Genomic DNA, 21,885 nt, shown 5'->3' on the forward strand with positions numbered 1-21,885 from the left:
AGACCCACATGGTCATTGTGAAGACCTGGTCCCCTCTCAGGGTCACAGCCCCAGGGGTCATTGAGGAGTGCATTTGCAATATGTAGAGTGGGCATGGGGTGGGGGCAGTGTGGGGGCTATGCAGGGGGGTGGCATGTAGAGAAGACTCACACTCCTTACCCCCTTCTCCCTTCCCCCTTCCACCATTTGACTAGCACTTCTGCTGGTCTAGGCAATTTCAGGGGGAGCAGTTATCCAGACCTTTATCCGTGAGTCTAGACCTTCAACCGTGAGGTATCTGATTCTCTAGTTACCATACTTCTCCGGTCATAATTGTATTCATCTACCATTACACTGGGCAGCAAAGCACCAACAGATCTGCCAGTGAATCACCCAAGCAGCATTCATAGTCTTACCTGCCCCCATAGTGTGGCAACAGCCCCCTCACCTTCTGATGACCAGGGTTAATTATCCCTGCCAGTACGGTGACTCCTTTCAATACCTGCTTGTCTCTTGGCAAAGGAGTCCAAAGTGACCAGGTCCCAGCCATAGCTTTAAGTTTAGTGGGACCCTTATTGTGACCCTTGATGACTACTCTCCTCCCTAGAAACTAGAATCCCCAGTCGTATGGAGCCTGCAGGGACACAAAGCCCAAATTCCCACATGTATAACTGGAAGGGTGCTCATGGATGCACCACCACTGCCACACATTGATTCTGGGACACATACATTCTACCTATTAGGAACCAAGCACCATGTAATGGGCCTTGATTTAGGGCTTGGGTTAGCAACTACAGCACATAGGTTAAATCCACCCCACTGCCTGTTTTTGTACATCCTGCAAAGAATGGTTTTTATATTTTTCAGTGGTTGAAAAAACTAAAAAAAAAAACAAAAACAAAAAACACACACACACACACAAAAAAACCTCGTGACACATGAGAATTGCATGAAATTCAAATTTAAGCATCCATAAATAAAATTGTATTGGAACACAGCCAGGTTTATTTGTTTATAGGCTGTCTATTGCCACATTTGCACCGCAATGACAGATTTGAGTATTTGTGACAGGGACAGTATATGACCCTCCCATCACCTCCCACTGCTGCTCAACACACAACAAATGGCAGTGGTGCAGTTATAACTGAATAGTATTTCGAGTGCCACATATACTGCTTGCTGTGATTTATATTTTATCACCAATACATAATGTATTATGTCAAACAAGAACAGAGGAGAAAAGTAGACTTTAAATGTCACATTATTTGGCAATAGCAAAGCATTGTGTTCATTATGCAACATTGTATCTGTGCTAAAGGGATACAGCATTATATACCTACATTACCAGACTAAGCAGTCCGTATTATTCCTAACTCACAAGAAAGCAAAGATCTTAAAATTTAGCAATTTTAAATGGGATATCTCACCACAGCAGAACTTCTTTACAAAAATAAAAAATGAAAATGAGGCACAAAGTAAGTTTGCAGACTGCGCATTTGTTAGCCAAGCAAGAAAACGTGTTTATTACTGGTGAGCTAATTAAATTATGTTTAATTGCAGCAGCTGGAAAAAAAATGTGATGACAGAAAATAAACTTAACACTATTAGCCTTTCATGGGAATAGTTGCTCTGAGAGTTGAAGACACTGGGGACAAAACCAACAGTCAAATTAAAACAAGGAAAATGATTTCAAGTGGTTTTTCCTTAGCTGTTGAGGAGTTAGCAGATGTTACCATACAGCTCAGCTGTTGTTCATGGAAGAGGTGAATGCCAACTTTAAGAGGCCTAAAGAATTCAGCTTTATGAATAGTCTGCATGAAAACAACTACAGTTGAGAATACTGGTTGAAGAAGCCGAGAAGAGACAAATTCAATGCCACCTGAAGTGGAATCTGCTAGGATGTGATAAAACTGATACAGTGAAAATACGTGTGGAAAAAAGCAGAAAACTTAGGCATAGTTGGACAAATTTACAAAGTTTATGAAAATGTAAAGTGCTTACAGCCTATGGTTACTCATTGTATTATTCATCAATAGGTATTTTGGGGAAAACATTTTAATCTACTGTGTTACTAAAGCAGGAACATCAATGATAAGCTTTCCTGCCATTGTTGACTTAACTATTATTAGTTCTGTGAGTTTTTCTCAGAAACAGAAGGTGAATGTTCTGATTTACCAAACACACCACAACTCCATGACTTGAACATAGCAGTATCAATAGCTACATAAGCCTTGCTAACTTGGAGCCTATGCTGTTGGGTCCCTATATTGCCTCTATCTTTGCCTCCATGACCATCCAGGACCCATTGTTCCATCAATAGAACGAGTGACAGAAGTTGGCTGACATCAACCAGTCCAGTGTTTTTGTCTACTTCACTGTTTAGTGCCTATTCCGTGGTAGATGTACCCTGGTGGCAGGTGTTAACATACAATACAAAGATTTTTTACTCTGTGTATACTCCCGTATGTCCATCTATCTGCCTCTAGACCAGACTTCCTTGTCCCCATTGTTCAAGTCTTTGTGTTGCCAGGAAACTGACCAATAAGCCATTCACCACTGCTGAAAAGCCCATATATATTCTATCTCAGACCACTTCTCTTTCTGCATAAAGTAGGTGTTCAGCCTGAAACTCTGACAACTGAGAGGACTTTCCCCTCACCACTCACTGTCTTTCAAGACTACCTTTGAATGAGGCTGTGGCTCACCTGCTCTTTGGGGATGGCATACACATACTAAGCTTAACAATCTGCAAGTCAGGCATTTTCCTCTTATGTCAGCTGGTCCCAAGGGGTTCCCTATAAGCCCACATGAGTATGAGCTAAGAGGGCTGATGGCACAACAGTGGTGGGTACTCAAGAGTCTAAGCTACCTGCCCATGTAGTTTGCATCTTCAGTTTCCCATTGTCTGTCACCATTACTATCAGTGAAGTTAAGGTGGAGTATCACATTTCTTCATATTCAAAGGGTTCAGGGGAACTTGGGAATTAAGGATTTGGGGGCCATCAACCCAAATTATCCTATCCCATGTGTCAGAGTTCCATCTTTTTCCTGCCCTGATTTTGGCAGAACATCCTACCTTGATGGAGAATTTAACCTTCTTAGGATGTTGGCCACTTTGATGATTAAGCCCTGGGCCTGGCCCTCAACTTTTTAAGCCCTACCATTGTAGACAAGAGTTTCTTCATATGCCATCAAGAAGGCACTCTGGCTTTTACACTTACTTCTTAATTACCTGTTACTTGTTCTCAGCCATCTGTTATCTTTTTCTAGAGCTTCATAGAGCCTAAAATAGCCATCCAATTCTTTATAGTTTAATTCCCCCCTTCTTTCCAAATGCTTGCTATGTCACACCAGCTAGTGGATATATATATGATCCCATTCACGCTTGAGAAGGTTACCATTTAAACCACCACCCTGTGTCAGGGGCTATCTGTGCTGCACATACCACTAGTATTTGGGGTCCTCGTTGCCAACCAGGCACTGATGAAGTCAGTGATCCCATTTCAAAACCCCATCTTATTATCTTCTTTCTCAGGCAACCTCTGGCATCAACTGTTGTACTTTGGGTTCTCCAGGAAAGGAGATGGAATTTAGCATTCAGGCTATGTATTAGGGAGTACCCTTGGGATCGACACCTATGGGAAGAAAGGGAAGGAAACAGGATTGGGTAGAGGGAGAAGATGCAGCAATTCAGCTGGCAGCCTTAGCAAGCACCACAGGAAGTTCTGTTGCTGAAATGGCCTAGCAAGATTGACCCACATTAAGTCCAAATGGCCAGGTCTTTACACATTCACTTAGATCAGTCATTGAGGGTGGTATCTGAAGGGCTTGACTTTGGGCGAGGCAGGCTCTTTGCAGCTGAAGCAGTCCCTGAAGGAGCTGACAGTTGCTATCAGCACTCCCAGGAGCCAAGGCAGCAGGTTCTTCCTTGAAGGGGAGTCTGTATAATTCATCTCCATGTCTACCAAAAGCAAGATCTGTTTAACTCAGAAGGAGAACATTTTTTTAATAGATGGATATTACTAATTCACATTTATTGATTCCTAATATATATGGACTTACTACCATCTTATTTTGTGCTTTAAATCTATCATTTTTTTCTTATGATCTGTTTTTCTTTCCCTGTTTTTTGTCAGATTGCGTTGTCAGTGAGTTTGGAGGTTGGTGAGTTTCTTCCCTTCTACTATGTTAGCAATTGTGACAGAGATTGTGAGTTGCTTACCCATATCCACACCCTTTCTTACCAAAAGAACTGAATTCATTGGAGTTGGCAACATGCTCTTTTAAGTAAAATGACGTTTCTCAGGATCTCCTTCGACTGGAGTGGCCATGTGATACTCACTGGCCAATGAGATGTTGCTGGGTAAGTCTTTTGGGAAAACTCCTTAAGAATGCAAATGAATCCTTTTTGTCATTCTGCCTGAACCCTCTTCTTCCCTAAAAAGTAGGCTTGATAGCCAGCACTCTGGTAATCACTTTGAGGACATGAGAATAAGGCTAACATCTCTAAGATAATGAGGAGGAGCAGATGAGAAACTAGTAGCTTAGTTACATGAACTGCTACACCAGGCTTGGATTGTCCATGCTCAGATTTATGTAATGTAAAAACAAACCCCTAGTTTGTTTATCTCCTCATATTTTAGATTTGTTTTCTCTGAACATAATTTCCAATTTCTATAAAAGTTATACAATTTATTCCTTTTCTTCTAGTACTTATTTATACTTAGGTTCATTTTAACACTTACACTTTAAATTTTATGTCATGGAAAATTTTGACCCAATCAGTATCTGTCACTTCTACCCCAAATCTGTCAAGGACTTCTGCCCAATTTTCTTTACTTCATTCACTGCCTCCAGCATCCTCTCATGTTAGTATCATCTGAGATAGTACACATATTTTTAATAGAAAAATCTTTCTTGTAACAACAAATTTTAATGGCATCTGTACTCATTACTGCTTCTTATGTCATTCTCCTGGATTCATTTTCCTTTATTGTGGAATTCACTTCCCAGAAATACTTTGAGAGACTTTCAATGTAAACTTTGAATTAATAAAAATGTCTTTCATTTTTTGCCCTTAGACTTGAATGATGTTGTAGGTGGTATATCATTCAATGCTTACATTTCTTTTCTTTTAGAACATTAAAGGTGTCACTCCACTTAATCTCCTCACACCCAGTGTTGCTGCTGAGAAGGCTGAGGTCAGTCTGAAACTTATTCCTGAGTGGGTAGTTTCTGGATTTTTTTTTCCTCTTCAAATGTTTACGTATTTTATCTTCATCAGCTATGAGACTGTGCTGCAACCTGTTTGGAAAACAGATGGATGCCACCTTTTTTAGGGCAATTGAATCTCCTTGATGAGTTCTGAGAAACTCGTTAATGCCTTGAAGGTTCCTGCTCTTCATCTCTGTGCTTCCTTTCTCAAGAACACTAATTCAACCATGAGTAGAACTTCTGGATCGGTGCTCCATTTTTAAATTTGCTTTTCTTTAACCTTTTCATTTCTCTGAATCTTTCCCTTTTCTGCTGTATTTCAAGAGTTCTCTTGTCAAACTTTCTACCCATTAACTTTGGTGATGTCCATTCTGCTATTCATCCCATCTATCAAGTTTGAATTTTAACACTATTCCTTTCTAAGATCCATAGATAGCTCTTTTAAATAATGGTTTGTTCTTTTATGGCTAAAATGTCTCCTCCCATCCACTGAGAATATTAATTCCACCTCTTTAAGTTGCCTTCTTAGTCTTTCCCTTGGCCATTGTGTTTCTCATTATTGAGTCTAGGGATGCTTTTTTTCTGCGGTTGGTTTCCTCCAAAGCTTGGTGATTCTTGTTTGGGTACTCATCTTTGTCTTGTGATTTCCTCTTTGCCTCTTGATGATTGCTATGTCCATGGGTTGCAAGGGAAGCATGGGGTGGGATCTCATGGTGGGTGGTCTCCTGGGCAGGAGTCTTGCTGTGCAAGGGAGTCACATGGTATCGGGCCCTACCAATCATAGCTCCTCCCTGGAGATAGTCCTTCTCTTGCCAACCACATGGCTCAGCTAGAGCTGGCTGCCCCTTCTATGGTTATATCCCAGCTAGTCCCCACAGTAGCCACCAGCCCCTGCTGCCTCCTGAATCAGCTGCTTCCAAGCTTGGAGGGACTGCATGGCCACTCTCTTCCTTGATAGGAGACCTTTTTTTAGAGCTTTGATATATGTTCTTTCAGTGTTTTCACATCTGCCTTCTGTCCTTTAAGGAGGCCACATAATTTCTGTCCATTTTAGTTCCCTTCCTAAATGTGTAGGTACTATTAGAGATTTTTAATTTTTTAATTTTAATTTTTTAAATGGTTATTTTATTTTTGAAAGAGAGAGAACAAATGGGGGAGAGGCAGAGACAGAGGGGGACAGAGGATCTGAAGTGGGCTCTGCGCTGACAGCAAGCCCAATGCAGGGCTTGAACCCACAAACCATGAGATCATGACCCGAGCTGAAGTTGGATGCTCAACCTACTGAGCCACCCAGGCGCCTCTATTAGAGATTTTTAAAATAAATATATTCTTTTTCTGTTATTCCTATGAATTTACACCAAGAGAAGAAGACCTGAACCTGTGTTCAAACATGTTGAGCCATTTTCTCATGGACATTTTTCTGGTTTTCTTTATGGTCATGTTTCGTTGAGGTTTGAGATAAAAATGTTGAAGCAGATTTTAATGACTGGGAACTTTTTTCTGCAGATGGTTTTTCTCTGTTTTTAAATGGAAATTTTAGTTTCCTCTCATCCTTTCCCTCATTTTATTCCCTTCCCTTCCTGAACAATTTAGTCTGAAAGCCATTAGGCTGGGCAATGCAACATAGGTATACAAGGGCAAGAGAAACTGTGACACAGAACAGGGCGTGTATCCCAAGAGGGTGAGGAAGGTGTTGGCATAAGAGAGTTGCCAGTTTGGAACCCAGGCAGAGTAAAGGGGGGGTCTGGACATGGGAGTTCAAGGCCATGGCAGTAGTAGGTATCATAGCATGGACAAGATGAAGAGGGCATCCTTAATGGTATAGGAAATCAGAACTTGAGTACAGCAAGGAGGGTATCTGTGCAGAGGGCATCCTGAAATTTCATGTCAGCCCCAAGTTAGGTGAGAGGGGCATTCACAGAGGACAGCAACCAATGCGGGAAACTGGAGCCTGAGATACATGAAGAGGGTAATGGCCCAGCAGGGTGTCAGAGCTCAAGCAGGGTGAGGACAATGTCTGCATAGCCAGCAGCAGCCATGGAAGATTAATTACATACAGAGGAGACCAGATAAGAAAATGTATTAAGTATAATGGGGACCAGGTGTCTTAATCTTGGAAACAGGAGGTTGAAATATAGAAAATAGAAAATTAGAATGAACTCTGATTTTAGATTGTAATTGGAGATACCAGTGTGAACTCATACATTTCAATATAGATAGATGATAGATGATATAGATGATAGATAGATAATGTGTGCTTGTGTGTATGCACAAACATATATTCCCTATCTCTGTGCACTGAGAGGGCCTGGTACCATTGCATCCCAATGATAATGAGAACACCTTGCTGTGCTCTCTGGGGTACTCTACTGCATCCCCAAATTTGCAGTTTTTCCCTGGCTGCCAGTTTTTAAGGTGGGTGTGACCCCTTTCCTTGTTTTGTTGCTGATGCTAAATTTTTTTGGCACTTGACCTTTGTGCTGAAAGATGAGAATCAGCTCAGGAAATGAGCTCAGAGAGGTAAAATGTGTCCACAGCCACACAGCAGTGAGTGGTGGAGTAAGGGATCTGACCTAGGGTTTGACTCCAAAATCCTTGCTCTTTACTCTGAGACACTGAACACAAGAGGGAAATGTAGTCAAGGAAAAATACAGAAGTCCTTCAGAGTGAGAGACCAGAACCTGTGTGAGACACAGGGGTGGGACACAGAGGCACAGAGCTGGACATACAGAGCTCATGCCCCAATGCAATACAGAGAGCTGGAACCTGAGGCCTCCAGGCAGTATCTCAGAACCCTGTGAGCTGAAGGACTAGTTTGTCAGGGCAGAGTAGATGGAGCAGGACCAGATATAGGGCTTTTGAACTTGCAGTATTGATGGAGAATAACCCAAGACCCTAGGACCCTGTGTCTATAGGAAACCATGGGATAGCAGTGCCCAGATGGGCAAAGGGACAGCTTAACCTTGGCCTCTTAATGGCCCCTTTATCACGACCTAGGCCCCAATCCCACCCCAGGGGGGCAGATTTTCATAGGAAGTGACTGTCAGAGGCCCCAGCTCCAGCTGGACCAGCCTCTGCTAAGACTGAGCCTGGGGATAGGGTGAGGGAGACATGGCTGATCCTTCTTAACTCTTTATCTGTGAGATGCTATGACCTGACACTCACTAGAGGGTTAGGCTAGCAGTGGAGTGCGTTCTTTCCCATCTCCACTCTGGTGGAACCTCCCACAGGTCTGAAGGGGAATGAATCCTAGCCTCCATTTGGGACTGGAGGATGAATTTGAAGTAGGAATGCAGACTGGGGCTATGCACTCTTAACAATTTACAGTTTGACTCATTCTGACTTGGAGGCTGGTTATGAGGATACAGCCCCCAGTTGGGCAGGGAGTTTTGAAGAAGGTCATTGAGAGGATATGATTGCACATTGACTTGCAAGCTGGACCCAGGCAACTGAAGGCCCCTCATCCCCTCCCTTATCCTTGGAATGTGCATGCCACCCACCATGCCACAGTGGGAGCCTTTTTCAAGGACATAGCCTTGAGAGAGCAATGTGGCATTGAGAACATCTGGACAGTATATATGTCTGAACCCTGTTAAGGCTTATATATAAACTTTTAAGATTCTGGCAGGCAGGTGAGATCTACTCACCTTGCAGCCACACAAGACAAGCCTCATACATAAGTTCATTTACTTATTAAACCTGCCACCTACCAATCTGAAATAGCCTGCCTCCTCCTTTCCATCTCTCCTTGCCCTTTGTAATGGGGGCCAGTTTATGAGCCAATGGGAACCATGATCACAGAGCTTGGGGTGGGTGGGCTCCTCTCATTCATGCAGGTGAGAGAACAAGCCCTAAGCAATTAGACCTAAGTGGGTGAATTCCCGACAAATGTGTTGCCATTGCCATCACTAACCCCCGCCCCCACCAGGCCTCCATTATATGCAACCTTGGGGAGGGGCACCATTTACATGAAGGATGCTCCCAGAGTTGGCCAACATGACAGATAGGTTTCACCAACTTTTCTACTTATGGCAGACCTTGCTAATCAGTCTCTCCTCAGTCTGGACAAAGGCTCAGGATCCTTCCCCTTAACACACTCAGGCCTTTGGACAACCCGGCCCATTCCTCAGTGCCAGATGTGAAGTATCTGCTATCATGTGCCCTGACCTCCTTGAACCTGTCAAAGAAAGAGCCTGGAGGAAGACCACTTCACTGTTTTATTGGGAGGGGAATACACTCTGTCACAATGCAAGGCCCTGAGCCCAGCAAGATCTCTAGCTCCAGATGCAGCTGGTTGGCAGTGACTCTGTACTGGCCCTTGATGAAACCCTGGGAAGCACAGGAGTGGCACCTCCAGTAGGCCTGGATAATGCGGACAGCATTGAGCAAACGGCAATAGCGCCTCCGGATGCGCCACATGCGGACCCAGGACTGCAGCTTGACTGCCGCCCACTCCTTCCGTGTAAAGGTCTCCAGTGCTGTCCGCCGCCTCCTCTCCATTAGCTTTGTCAGGATGTGCTTCCACCAGCGCTGGATGATCAGCGCTCTGATTACCGCGTGCAGTAGTGTCCGGCGCACCAGGGTGCCTCGCCACCAGGCCTGGATCTTTATGACTTCTTGATTACTGGTAGAGGGCTTATTTTGATTTCTTGGGATCTTGCAAGAAAAAAAAAGGAGGGGGCGTTTTGAGAATGTTCCCTACCCATTTGAATTTGGGGGCATGCCAGAAAGGGGCCCAGATTCCCTATCTACAATCAGCCCTTCTTCTGAAGCTCAGGAGCACTGGACAAGGCACTGGCTGGAACAAGAAGACCAGGTAGGTGTCCTGTCTCTGCCACTCTCTGGTTAATGGACATGGACACAACATGTTGACCTCTGAATCTCAAAGTCCCCATCTGTAAAATGCGAGTACGTCTGCCCTGTCTATTTTATATGGATTAAGTTGGCCAGCCTAGGGCAAGAACACATGACCTATGGGTCAAAAAGTTACATGTTCCACCTGATCAAGACCTATGATCCTTCCCTTCAGACTCCACTCACCTGCTAGAGAAGTGGCATCCTTTGCTAATCCTGTCCTTTCATCCTTGACTCCAGCTCCAAACCACAACCTGCTCTCTTCCTCTGTCATGTTATGGTATTAAGTATCCCCCACCCCATAAAGTTTATTTCTTATCTTTTCCCCATCCTTACTCTTCTTGACTTTCACATTTTAACTCTTAATTAACAAGCAAACATATATGCACATGCTCTCTCTCTCTCTCTCTCTCTCTCTCTCTCTCTTTCTCTCTCACACACACACACACACACACACAGAGACAAATATTGCTTAAGCTCAGCTTTCCATATGTTGGCTATTCCATTCCACAAACACAGCCCCTACATTCCCAGCCCCAGCCCTGTGTGGTCTTGGGGGATAGGGGCTCATACTTGTCTAGCTTTCTTATCAGCACCATCCACTATCTGTGTCTCAACTGTATTTACATCTTCAGCCTGAAAAAGAAATGGGGAAAGAGGACAAACAAGAATGAGTTTATTCCTTTCTTAGTTCTAGACCATGCAAAAAACACTAGCTATAGGCACTAGGACACAAGGACCAGAGACATCCAAGTCAAGTCTCCTCCCACCTCTACATTATTCTCTGAGGTCAGTGGTACTGAGGATAAACTGGTCGGTTCCTCTTTCTGCTGAAACTCATCTTCAGTGGGTTCATTAATATTTTGAGGCTGGTCCTTCTCCTGCAATCAGCAGTTAGGGAAAAGTCAAGAATGAAGCTGTGTTCCCTCCCTCTGCATTCAGTATCTCTAGCTTCCAGGGCTTCCCAGAGTATTCATATGCCAGGGGGATCCCCTTATCCTAAGAGATTTATGGAGAATCCCTAAAAAGCCTGGTTTGTCTGTCTCTCACTTACTCACCATTGGATTGGGTGTAGATGGTTCAAATCCCCTCAGGTCTGTCTTCCTCTAGCCATGGATGGGTAGATTGAGTGGAGGGGGAGACCTATGATGTCATAAGGGCAGCTGTGACTCAGGCACAAGGATGCTCCCAATAGTTGAGCTGCATCCAAGGAAAAGACAAAAGTGCTGTCCATTCTTTTCTGCTGGAAATGGCCAAAGCCCTGAATACAAAAGTAAGACACTAGAATATTGGCCCACTGATGTACAGGTGTACAAAAATAACCAGTCATTGATCATATCCCTAATTGGTAAAAGTGAGGATTGATTTAATTGTTAACAGTCCATTTATACTCAGAGAATACTAATAAATTATAACTGTAAAAAAATGAATTTAGGGGTGCCTGACTGGTTCAGTCAGTAGAGCATGTGACTCTTGATCTCAGCGTCATGAGTTCAAGCCCTATGTTGGATGTAGAGCTTATTTAAAGGAAGGAAGGAAGGAAGGAAGGAAGGAAGGAAGGAAGGAAGGAAAGAAGGAAGGAAGGAAGGAAAGAGAGAGAGAGAGAGAAAAAGAATTTTTTTAATAATGAATTTGATTTATATGTACTGATGAGAAAGTGTATCTAAGATATATTTGTAAGTGAAAAAGTTGGAGATCATTATGATCCCATTCATGTAAGTAAAGTCATCAAGATACATAATTATACATATATAGTAAATGCATATAAAGGGGGAGAAAGGTATATGTACCAAATTGCTACCAATGATTACCTTGGAAGAGTTGAATTGTTGAACCATCCATTCAAGGCCCAGGAAACTCCATGAAGCTTCCAGGACCACCTGGGGCCCCCATTGCAGACTGCAATGAGCTCAGGTGCCCTCCTGTCTTCTTCCCTGAGGGACTCAAGGCTACATTTTATGGTGAGGAGTGGCCACTATAGAAGTTCTTAGCTGTGTTCTTAGCTCTGAACCATACAAAAGGCACTTGCCACAAGACCTCCCCACCTTTGCCTGTTCTTGTCCTGCGAAAACCCACCTGGTTAATGTGAGTCCCTGGTAGCCCCTCAGAGTCACAGCCCCAGGTGTCACTGAAAGTGCATTTCTCATATCTTCAGAACACTGAGGTAAGCCACATGACTGAGCAGTGGGGAGGAACTGAGAGAATATCAGGTAGGGCTCAAAATGTATCAAAGGGATGTGGGTCCTTCTAACCAGACTCCTTCAGGAAGCCTGCCCACAAGCCACTGAGGATGCCTCACCTGCAGATTCCCCAGCTGGCATATGGACATCTCTAGCACTCTGTGCCACTCACCCCATACTCCCTTACCCATGGCTGGCTCCCTGTGTAGGCCTCTGAGGATGATGAGTAGAAGCCTTTGCAGATGGCCAGTGAGCATGCATACAAAGCCAGTTGACTCTGTGGGACTGAGAAAGAACACAATTTGAACATTCAGCACTGCTCCAGGGAAAGCAAACAGGAGGCTATCAGAATTCAGCCTGGCTTTACAGGATTGAGAGAAGACATACAATCTTAAGAATCCTCTCGAGAAGGAATAAGAAGTATGGAGGAGGTATATTTATTTTTGAAGGAGAGAGAGATAGAGCATGAGCAGGGGAGGACTAGAGAGAGAGGGAGACACAGAATCCAAAGCAGGCTGCAGGCTCCAAGCTGTCAGCACAGAGCCCGACACGGGGCTTGAACCCACAAGCCATGAGATCATTACCTGAGCTGAAGTCAGATGCTTAACCAACTGAGCCACCCAGGTGCCCCACCCCCACAAAATTTAAAAGCAACAAGAGCAAAATTTTCTCACATATAAGGGAAACTCCTTAAAGGTATCAGTGGATTTCTCAGCAGAACAGGCCATGAGAAAGTGATATATTCAAAGATATGATATATTTAAAGTGCTAAAAGAAAAAAAAAAAAACCCTGCTAATCAGGAATAAAGCTGTCCTTTAGAAATGAAGACAAGATAAATACTTTCCCACACAAAAGCTGACAGTTCATCTCTCTCACCACAAGACCTGCTTTACAAGCAATGCTGCAAGGAGTTCTTCAAGCTGATATGAAAGGATGCTAATTAATAACAAAAACATATGAAAATATAAAGCACACTGGTAAAGGTAAGTAAACAGTCAGATTTAGAATACTGTAATATTGTAATCTGGTGGTGTGCTAATCACTTAACTTTAGTACAAAGGTTAAAGGGCAAAAGTATTAAAAATAACTATAGCTACAACAATTTGTCAATATATACACAATATAAAAAGATGTAAATTATGACATCAAAAACAGAGTTGGGGAAGGAGTAAAAGGGTAGGTTGTATATACAATTGAAGTTGTTATCAACTTAGACTATAAGATGTTTTATGTCAGACTCATGGTAGCCACAAGGTACAAACATACAGTAGATACACAAAAGAAAAAAAAGGAAATCAAAGCATACCACTATAGGGGCACCTGGCTGACTCAGTCAGTAGAACATGTGACTCTTGATCTTGGGGCTGTAAGTTCGAGCCCCATGTTGGGTGTAGAGATTGCCTAACAAAAAATAAAATCTTAAAAAAAAAATTTTTAAGCATACCACTATGGAAAAACATCAAAGAAAGACAGCAAGAGAAGAAAGGAATAAAAGAACTACAAAAGAGCCAGAAAACAATAAGATGGCATTAGTAAATCTTTACCTATCAGTAAGTACTTTAAATGTAAATGGATTAAATTCTCCAATCAAAAGACACAGAGTGGCTAAATGGACAAAACAAACAGAAAAGACCCAGGTAATGCTAGTTAACAAAGACTCACTTAAGTTTCAAGGACACACATGAGCCTAAAAGTGAAGGGATAGAAAAAGATATTCCATGCAAAAGGAACCAAGAGAGAACAGGGGTACCCACTTAGACAAAATAGACTTACATTATCTGATTTCAAGACTTACTGTCTTGGAAGACTATAAAGTTACAGTAATCAAGACAATGTGGTTTTAGTGTAAGAAGAGACAAACAGATCAATGAAACAGAATGAAGAAGCCAGAAATAGACTCACATTTACACAGTGTATTGATTTTCTTTAATGTATCAAGATAATTCAGTACAGAAAGGAAATGCATTTTCAATGAGGAAAAAAGAAAAAATCTTGACCCCTATCTAATATCATAGACAAAACACACCCACACATGATGTGTCATAGATCTAAACAAAAATTAAAGCTAAAACTATAAAGCTTCTAGAAGAAAAACCATGAGAATTATTTTGTGACCTTGGAGTTGACAAAGATTTCTTAGACAAGACAGAGAAAACACTAAGTACAAAATATTGATAGAATGGACTTCATCCAAATTAAAACCATTTGTTTATCAAAAGACAGCATTTTTAAAGGTCAGCTGGGTGCTCACTTGGGCAACCCATACACTAAAATTGGAACTATGCAAAGAAGATTATCATGGCTCCTGTGCAAGGGTGACATACAAATACATGACATGTACCATATTTTTCAGTATGGAGACCACAGTCAACACACTGTATGGCATATTTGAGAGGTGCCAAGAGAGTAAATCTCTTTGTTTTATTATTATTTATTTTATTTTATTTATTTGATGGGGGAGGGACAGAGAGAGGGTGAGAGAGAATCCCAAGCAGGCTTCACACTGCCAATGTGGAGCCTGATGTGGGGCTCGAACTCACAAACTGTGTGAGAACATAACCTGAGCCAAAATCAAGAGTCGGATGCTTACCGACTGAGACACCCAGGCGGCCCTCTTTTTTGTTTTTGTTTTTAGATGTTATTTATTTGTTTTGAGAGAAAGAGAAAGAGTGCATGAGTGCAAGTGAGGGAGGGGCAGAGATAGAGGGAGGGAGAGAATCCCAAGCAGGCTCCATGCTGTCAGCGTGGAGCCTGAAGGGGGTGGGGGGGGGTTGATCTCATGACTGTGAGATCATGACCTAAGCCAAAATCAAGAGTCAGACACTTAACTGACTGAGCCACCCAGGTGCCCCTGAGAGTAAATCTTAAAAATTCTCTTAACAAGTTAAAAAACTTCTGTAACTGTGTGGTGACAGATGTTAACTAGATTTACTGTGGTAAGCATTTTACAATATATACAAATATCAGATCATTATGCTGTACACCTAAAACTAATATAATGTTGTATGTCAATTATACCTCAACTTTTTTTAGTCACAGGCTAAAGAAAAGAATATTCACTGTATATATTATATATACATAGAGACAGAAGGAGAATGTGACAAAGGTCTTTAGTCCAGGATAGAAAAACTTCTGCAACTTAATAATAAAGATAAGCAACCCAGTAAAAATGGGCAAAAGACTTAATACTCCATAAAAGAAGATATACAAACAACCACCAAACACATGAAAAGTTTCTCAACATCGTTGCTTATTAGGGAAAGTCCAAACTTACGCTACAATGAGATACCACTACTTATCCATTATAATGGCTCAAATGAAAGAATTTTTAAAAACTGAGACCAAATGTTGGCAGAATGGAATGACCAGTTTGGAAATTAGTTTGGCTGTCCCTGATAAAATTAAGCATACACGTACACCTGTTCTGTGACTCAGCAATTCCACTCCTTCATATTTACTTGAGGGAAATGAAAATGTATGTTCACAAAAAGACTTGTACAGGAATGCTTGTAGCATTACATTCATAAGAGCCAAATACTGGAGACAAGTCAAATGTCTATAAATAGGAGAATGGATAAATATTTTTTATGAGTATACTCATAAAATACTATTAAATCATAAAAAGTAAAGAACTAACAATACATGTAATAACATCGATAAATCTCCAGACATTATGTTGAGGGGAAAAAAAGACAAACACAAAACAGAACATTTGTATAATTCCATATACGAAGTTTGATAACAGGCAAAACTAATACACAGGGATAGAAATCAGAACCAGGGTTGCCTTTGGGAATTAGGGCAGATTAGAAAGAGGCATGAAGGAATTCTCTGGAGTGATAGAAATGCCCTATATCTTGATAAGGTACAGATTTATGGGATGTATGCATTTGGCAAGACTTATTTAGCTGCACATTTAAAATTTCTTCATTTCACTATACATAAATTATAACCTTGATTTTTTTAAGATAAAGTTGAAATAAAGCCATTTTCAAAAAAAAATAAGAATTCAGAAAACAAAATTGCTAACAGATTCACACTAAAAGAAATGTTGAAGGAAGATCCCATATGGAAGCCCACATCAGCAGGTAGAATTGAAGGCCCCAGAAATAGTGAGCGTTGGGTAAATAGAAAAGACCATCTTTTTTTTTTCTTTAAGCTTTTTATTTTAATTCCAGTATAGTTAACATACAGTGTTGTATTAGTTTCAGGTGTACAATATAATGATTCAACAATTCCGTACATTGCTCAGTGCTCATCACGATAAGTGTACTCTTTAATCCCTATCACCTATTTCATCCATTCCCCCACCCACTCCCCCTCTGGTAACCATTAGTTTGTTCTCTATAGTTAAGAGTCTGTTTCTTGATTTGTCTCTCTCTCTTTTTTCCCCCTTTGTTTGTTTCTTAAAAATTTTTTTAATGTTCTATTCATTTTTGAGACAGAGAGAGACAGAGGGTGAGCAGGGGAGGGACAGAGAGAGAACGACACACAGAATCCAAAGCAGGTTCCAAACTCTGAGCTGTCAGCACAGAGCCCGATGCGGGGCTCGAATTCACAAACTGCAAGATCATGACCTGAGCCAAAGTCGGACGCTTAGCTGACTGAGCTGCCCAGGTGCCCCTGTTTGTTTCTTAAATTCCACATATGAATGAAATCATATGGTATTTGTCTTCCTCTGGCATTTCACTTGGCATTATACTCTCTAGATCCATCCATGTTGTTGCAAATGGTAAGATTTCATGTTTTTTATGGCTGAATAATATTCCTGTGTGTGTGTGTGTGTGTGTGTGTGTGTGTATCTTTGTCCATTCATCTGTCCATGGATACTTGGGTTGCTTCCATAATTTGGCTATTGTAAATAATGCTGCAATAAACATAGGGGTGCATATATCCTTTAGAATTAGTGTTTTTGTATCCTTTGGGTAAATACCCAGTAGTGTGATTGCTGGATCATAAGGTATTCTATTTTTAAATTTTCTTGTAATTTTTTTAATGTTTATTTATGAGAGAGAGATAGTGCAAGAACAGGGGAGGGGCAGAGAGAGAGAGAGAGAGAGAGAGATAGAATCCGAAGCAGTCTCCAGGCTCTGAGCTGTCAGCAGAGCCTGATGCGGAGCTAGAACCCACGAACTGTCAGATCATGACCTACACCCAGGTCAGACGCTTAAACGACTGAGCCACCCAGGTGCCCCTATTTTAAAATTTTTGAGGAACCTCCATACTGTTTTCTACAGTGGCTGCATCAGTTTGCATTCCCACCAACAGTGCACGAAGGTTCTTTTTCTCCACCTTCTTGTCAACACTTTTTTTTTTTAATCCATTCTGACAGGTGTGAGGTGATATCTCATTTATTTGCATTTCCCTGATGAGTGATGTTGAGCATCTTTTCATGTGTCTTGGCTATCTGGACGTCTAGAAAAGACCATCTTTTTTTTTTTTAACTTTATTTATTTTGAGAGAGGAGAGAAAGAGAGTGTGAATGGGGGAGGGGCAGAGAGAGAGGGAGAGAGAGAATCCCAAGCAGTCTCTGTGCTGTCAGTGAAATGAGAGATTATGACCTGAGCTAAAATCAAGAGTCAGTGGGAGCACCTGGGTGGCTCAGTGGGTTAAGTGTCCAACTCTTGATTTCGGCTCAAGTCATGATCTCATAGTATGTGAGTTCGAGTCCCACATGGGGCTCTGCACTGACAACACAGAGCCTGCTTGAGATTCTCTCTCTCTCCCTCTCTGCCCCTCCCTGTCTCGTGCTCTCTCTCTCTCAAAATAAATAAATAAACATTAAAAAAAAAAAAAAGATTCGGTGGCTTAACTGACTGAGCTACCCAGGTGCCCCATAGAAAAGACCATCTTTTAAAATTTCTTTAAAATACCATGGAGTCTGGTGCTGGCAAGATGGAATAAGGGCATTACAGCTAATCTTTCCCAATGATGACAACTAAAAACTATGGCTAGAATACCAAAAGCAACTGGAGGGGCACCGGGATGGTTTAGTTGGTTGAGCACCCAACTCTTGATTTCATCCCAGGGTCATGAGATTGAGCCCCGCTTAAGATATTCTCTCTCTCCCTCTCCCTGTGCCCCACTCACATGCCCTCTCTCTAAAATGAACGTTTTTAAAAAGTTGGGGAGATGGGGCACCTGGGTGGCTCAATCGGTTAAGCGTCCGGCTTCAGCTCAGGTCACGGTCTCACAGTCCGTGAGTTTGAGCCCCGCGTCGGGCTCTGGGCTGATGGCTCAGAGCCTGGAGCCTGCTTCCAATTCTGTGTCTCCCTCTCTCTCTGCCCCTCCCCCATTCATGCTCTGTCTCTCTCTGTCTCAAAAATAAAAACGTTAAAAAAATAAAAATAAAAATAAAAGTTGGGGAGAAAGCAACTGGACTCTGAAAAGTGGACGATAGCAGGTAGATTGGGGAAGAAAGACAAAATTTGAACTGTCAATTTGTTTCCACATCAGAGCTGAAGGTGTCTCAAAACACAGAATTGCACTAGTGTGGGTGGCAAATGATCCAAGAGAAAGCCCCTCTTTTTTACCAGAGGGTCAAAAAAAGGCACTCCTCAAGCCAAAGATTATGGACAGCATCCCTTCCCCCACCCCACCCCCCATTTTCCTGTTTTTGTTTTCTCCCACAGCTCTGCCCCATGGCAAAGTCATAGAGCTGTCACAGTGGTAGCACCATGAGCTTCTGAAAAATCATCTCCTTGGCTAGAGGAAACATCCAGGATACAATCCAGAATTACTCAATTTACAAAGATCTAGGAAAATCTGATTAATTCTTAAGGAAAAAGACATTTAATGTTACAAGTATCAGACAACAACGTTTTAAACAGTTGTAACTATCTTCCATGATGGTAAAGGTGAACCCTTTCTAAATGAACAAAACATAGTTCTCAGAAGAGACATAAAAACTAAAATAAAACAAAAGAGGGATGCCTGGCTGGGTCAATCGGTAGAGCATGCAACTCTTGATCTCAGGATCATGAGTTTGAGCCCACCATTAGGTGCAGAGATTACTAGAAAACAAACAAACAAGGGTCGCCTGGGTGGTTCAGTTGGTTAAGTGTCCCAACTCTTGATTTCATTTCAGGTCATGATCTCATGGTTCTTGAGTTCGAGCCCCACATCAGGATCTGTGCTGACTGTGCGGAGCCAGCTTGGGATTCTCTCTCCCCTGTCTCTGCTCCTCCCCAACTCGTGCTTTCTCTCTCTCAAAATAAATAAACTTAAAAAAATTAAAACAAAAAACTTAAAGAGGAACCAAGTGGAAATTTTATAACTGTAAAATACAATATCTGAAATAACTCACTGGCAGGCTCATTAGCAGAATGCAGACGACAGAGGAATCAGTGAGCTTGAATATAGAGCAACAGGAATGAAATAATCCAGAGAGAAATAATATTGTGAAAACAATTAAAAGAGCCTCAGCAATCTGTGGGACAATATTAAAAGATCTAACACTTATGTTATTAGAGTCCCAGAAGTAAAGAAGTTGATGTAGAAAAAACTTCTGAAACAAGGCTAAGAACTGCCCAAATTTGTGAAAGGCATAAATTTACAAATTCAAGAATCTCAGCAAATACCAAAGGGGATATACTCGATCAACAACAAAAAAGCAAACAACCTAATTAAAAAATGGGCAAAGGACTTGGATAAGCATTTATCCAAAGAAAATATCTGAGTGGCCAAGAAGTGCATGAAAAGATCCTCAACATGATGAATCATTAGGGAAATGCAAGTCAAAAGTGAAAGGTGATACCACCTCACACTCATTAGGATGGCTCTATCAAAAAACAAAAACAAAACAAAACAAAAAAACCCAAGTGTTGGCAAGGAGGGGGAGAAATTGGAACCTTTGTGCACTGTTGGTGGGAATGTAAAATGGTAGTCATTGTAGAGAACTGTATGGAGGCTTCTCAAGAAATTAACCATAAAATTCCCATATGTCGCAGCAATTCCACTTCTAGGCATACACCCCCACAAAAAAACTGAAAGCAGAGTCTTGGAGAAATATTTGTACAATTGTGTTCAGAGAAGCAATCCTTTTGTGGATGAATGGATAAACAAAATGTGGCATATACGTACAATGGAATATTATTCAGTCTTTAAGAGAAAGGAAATTCTGACACCTGCTACAGCATGAATGAACCTTGAGGACATTATCTGAAGTGAAATACATCAGAAATGCATCAGTCACAAAAAGACTAATAGCGTATAATTCCACTTATAGGAGCTAGTTGTAGTCAAAATCGTAAGTAAAATGGTGGTTGCTAGGGGCTCGTGAGAAGGTGGCCTGTGTGTGTGTGTTGGGGGGGGGTATTATTTAATAGGTATAGAGTTTCAGATTTGTAAGCTTTTGGCAGGTGGACAGTGGCAGCAGCTGCACAATGTGTAGGTACCTAATACCACTGAATTGTATGCTTAAAAATGGTAAATTAAAAATTAAAAGTAAAGGTAAATTAAAAAGTAAAGGTAAATTAAAAGTAAATTTTGTTGTGTATTTTAACACAATAAAAAAGAAAAAGATGTATTCAAGAAAACCATGCCTTGGGGCGCCTGGGTAGCTCAGTCGGTTGAGCGTCCGACTTCGGCTCAGGTCATGATCTCGCAGTTTGTGGGTTCGAGCCCCACATTGGGCTCTGACAGCTCAGAGCCTGGAACCTGTTTCGGATTGTGTGTCTCCCTCTCTCTCTGCCCCTCCTCCACTCGCACTCTGTCTCCGTCTCAAAAATAAACATTTAAAAAAAAAAGAAAGAAAACCATGCCCACACATGTAATTAAACTGCTGAATATCAAATCTCAAGAAAAATCATAAAAGCGGTCAGAAGAAAAATGATGCATTACTTAGTGGGGAGCAAGGATTCAAGGGCTGTGGATTTCCCCTAGTAGGAGCACGCCCATAGGAAAGGGGTTAGTATATTAAGGGATACTTCAGTGTTGCTTTGCAGTGTCTTTCAGGAGGTATGTTTATGCCATCATTGAGCTGAATTGGAGGAGAGACACATGAAATGAATTCTATCGACGTCTTCTGACCTCGAACAGGATTTTTGGGGGTTTGATTTGAACCTGACCCCGCTGGCCTCAGAAGAATGAGGGCAGGCAGGAGCAGATCTGAGGGTGAGGCCTCAAGAGCATGGGAGCAGGAGAGAAGCCTGTGGCTTCCGGAGGGGACCACACTATTCCTAAGTCTGACACTTGTCCCCAGGCAATAAGCAGTGTAGCGTGTCACTCCCACCCCAGGGGCAGTCTGTCCCCTCCAGGTTCTTGACCTGGCCCTGGCAGGAATGGCGGGGGTGGGGGGCAGGTCACCTTGACACCCTGACTTGTAGGCCTAGTGGTCTTGTCAGTTCTCAGACTCCACAGCCAGCCCCAACACATAATTGGACAGCCATGGCTTCCTGGCTGAGAGGTCAGCTTCTGACACCTACCAGCCCAGAGCAGTGGGTAGAGACCTGGCCTAATAAGGTCACAGAGGATACTTAGGGACCAGGGACTTTCTGAGGTCTCCATCCCCAAGTTCCATGGAAAAGGATAAAAAGCTCTCTGCCATCAGAGGGGCAGAATGGAGACTGTGGGAGCCCTGTCCCTCCCTGGCCTTTTCCAAGCCACAGTCCCACCATCACCCGCTGTCCCCGCCCAAGAAGCTGCAAGAGACAAGGC

At 42.1% G+C, this 21,885-nt stretch overlaps 1 protein-coding gene and 1 non-coding gene across 3 annotated transcripts; one reads left to right on the plus strand and one right to left on the minus strand.

Moving 5' to 3' along the window:
• Positions 1 to 9,392: 9,392 nt before the first annotated feature.
• LOC122214413 (IQ domain-containing protein F1-like) lies at positions 9,393 to 11,204 on the minus strand. 2 transcript variants are annotated; one of them, XM_042929539.1, is made up of 4 exons: positions 11,106 to 11,204; positions 10,818 to 10,928; positions 10,621 to 10,683; positions 9,393 to 9,849 (listed from the first exon to the last, which is right to left on the minus strand). In XM_042929539.1, exons 1-4 carry the CDS (start codon positions 11,106 to 11,108, stop codon positions 9,403 to 9,405), a joined length of 624 nt encoding a protein of 207 aa, XP_042785473.1. In that variant the 5' UTR covers positions 11,109 to 11,204; the 3' UTR covers positions 9,393 to 9,402. The 2 variants fall into 2 exon arrangements, with proteins under 2 accessions (XP_042785473.1, XP_042785474.1); XM_042929540.1 differs by lacking the exon at positions 10,818 to 10,928 and having other exon boundaries at positions 11,106 to 11,184.
• A 3,265-nt stretch (positions 11,205 to 14,469) lies between these two features.
• LOC122214638 lies at positions 14,470 to 14,578 on the plus strand. The gene has a single exon (XR_006200018.1). It is a non-coding gene; the product is annotated as a U6 spliceosomal RNA (small nuclear RNA).
• Positions 14,579 to 21,885: the final 7,307 nt, after the last annotated feature.

Source organism: Panthera leo, chromosome A2 (assembly GCF_018350215.1).
Source record: "Panthera leo isolate Ple1 chromosome A2, P.leo_Ple1_pat1.1, whole genome shotgun sequence".
Classification (NCBI taxonomy): Eukaryota; Metazoa; Chordata; class Mammalia; order Carnivora; family Felidae; genus Panthera; species Panthera leo.

Coding starts and splice junctions, on each gene's coding strand:
- LOC122214413 (XM_042929539.1), bottom strand. Junction 10,684..10,817: donor CCTCAGAGAATAATGTAGAG/GTGGGAGGAGAC, acceptor TTTCTTTTTCAG/GCTGAAGATGTAAATACAGT. Junction 9,850..10,620: donor CTGATAAGAAAGCTAGACAA/GTATGAGCCCCT, acceptor TTTTCTTGCAAG/ATCCCAAGAAATCAAAATAA.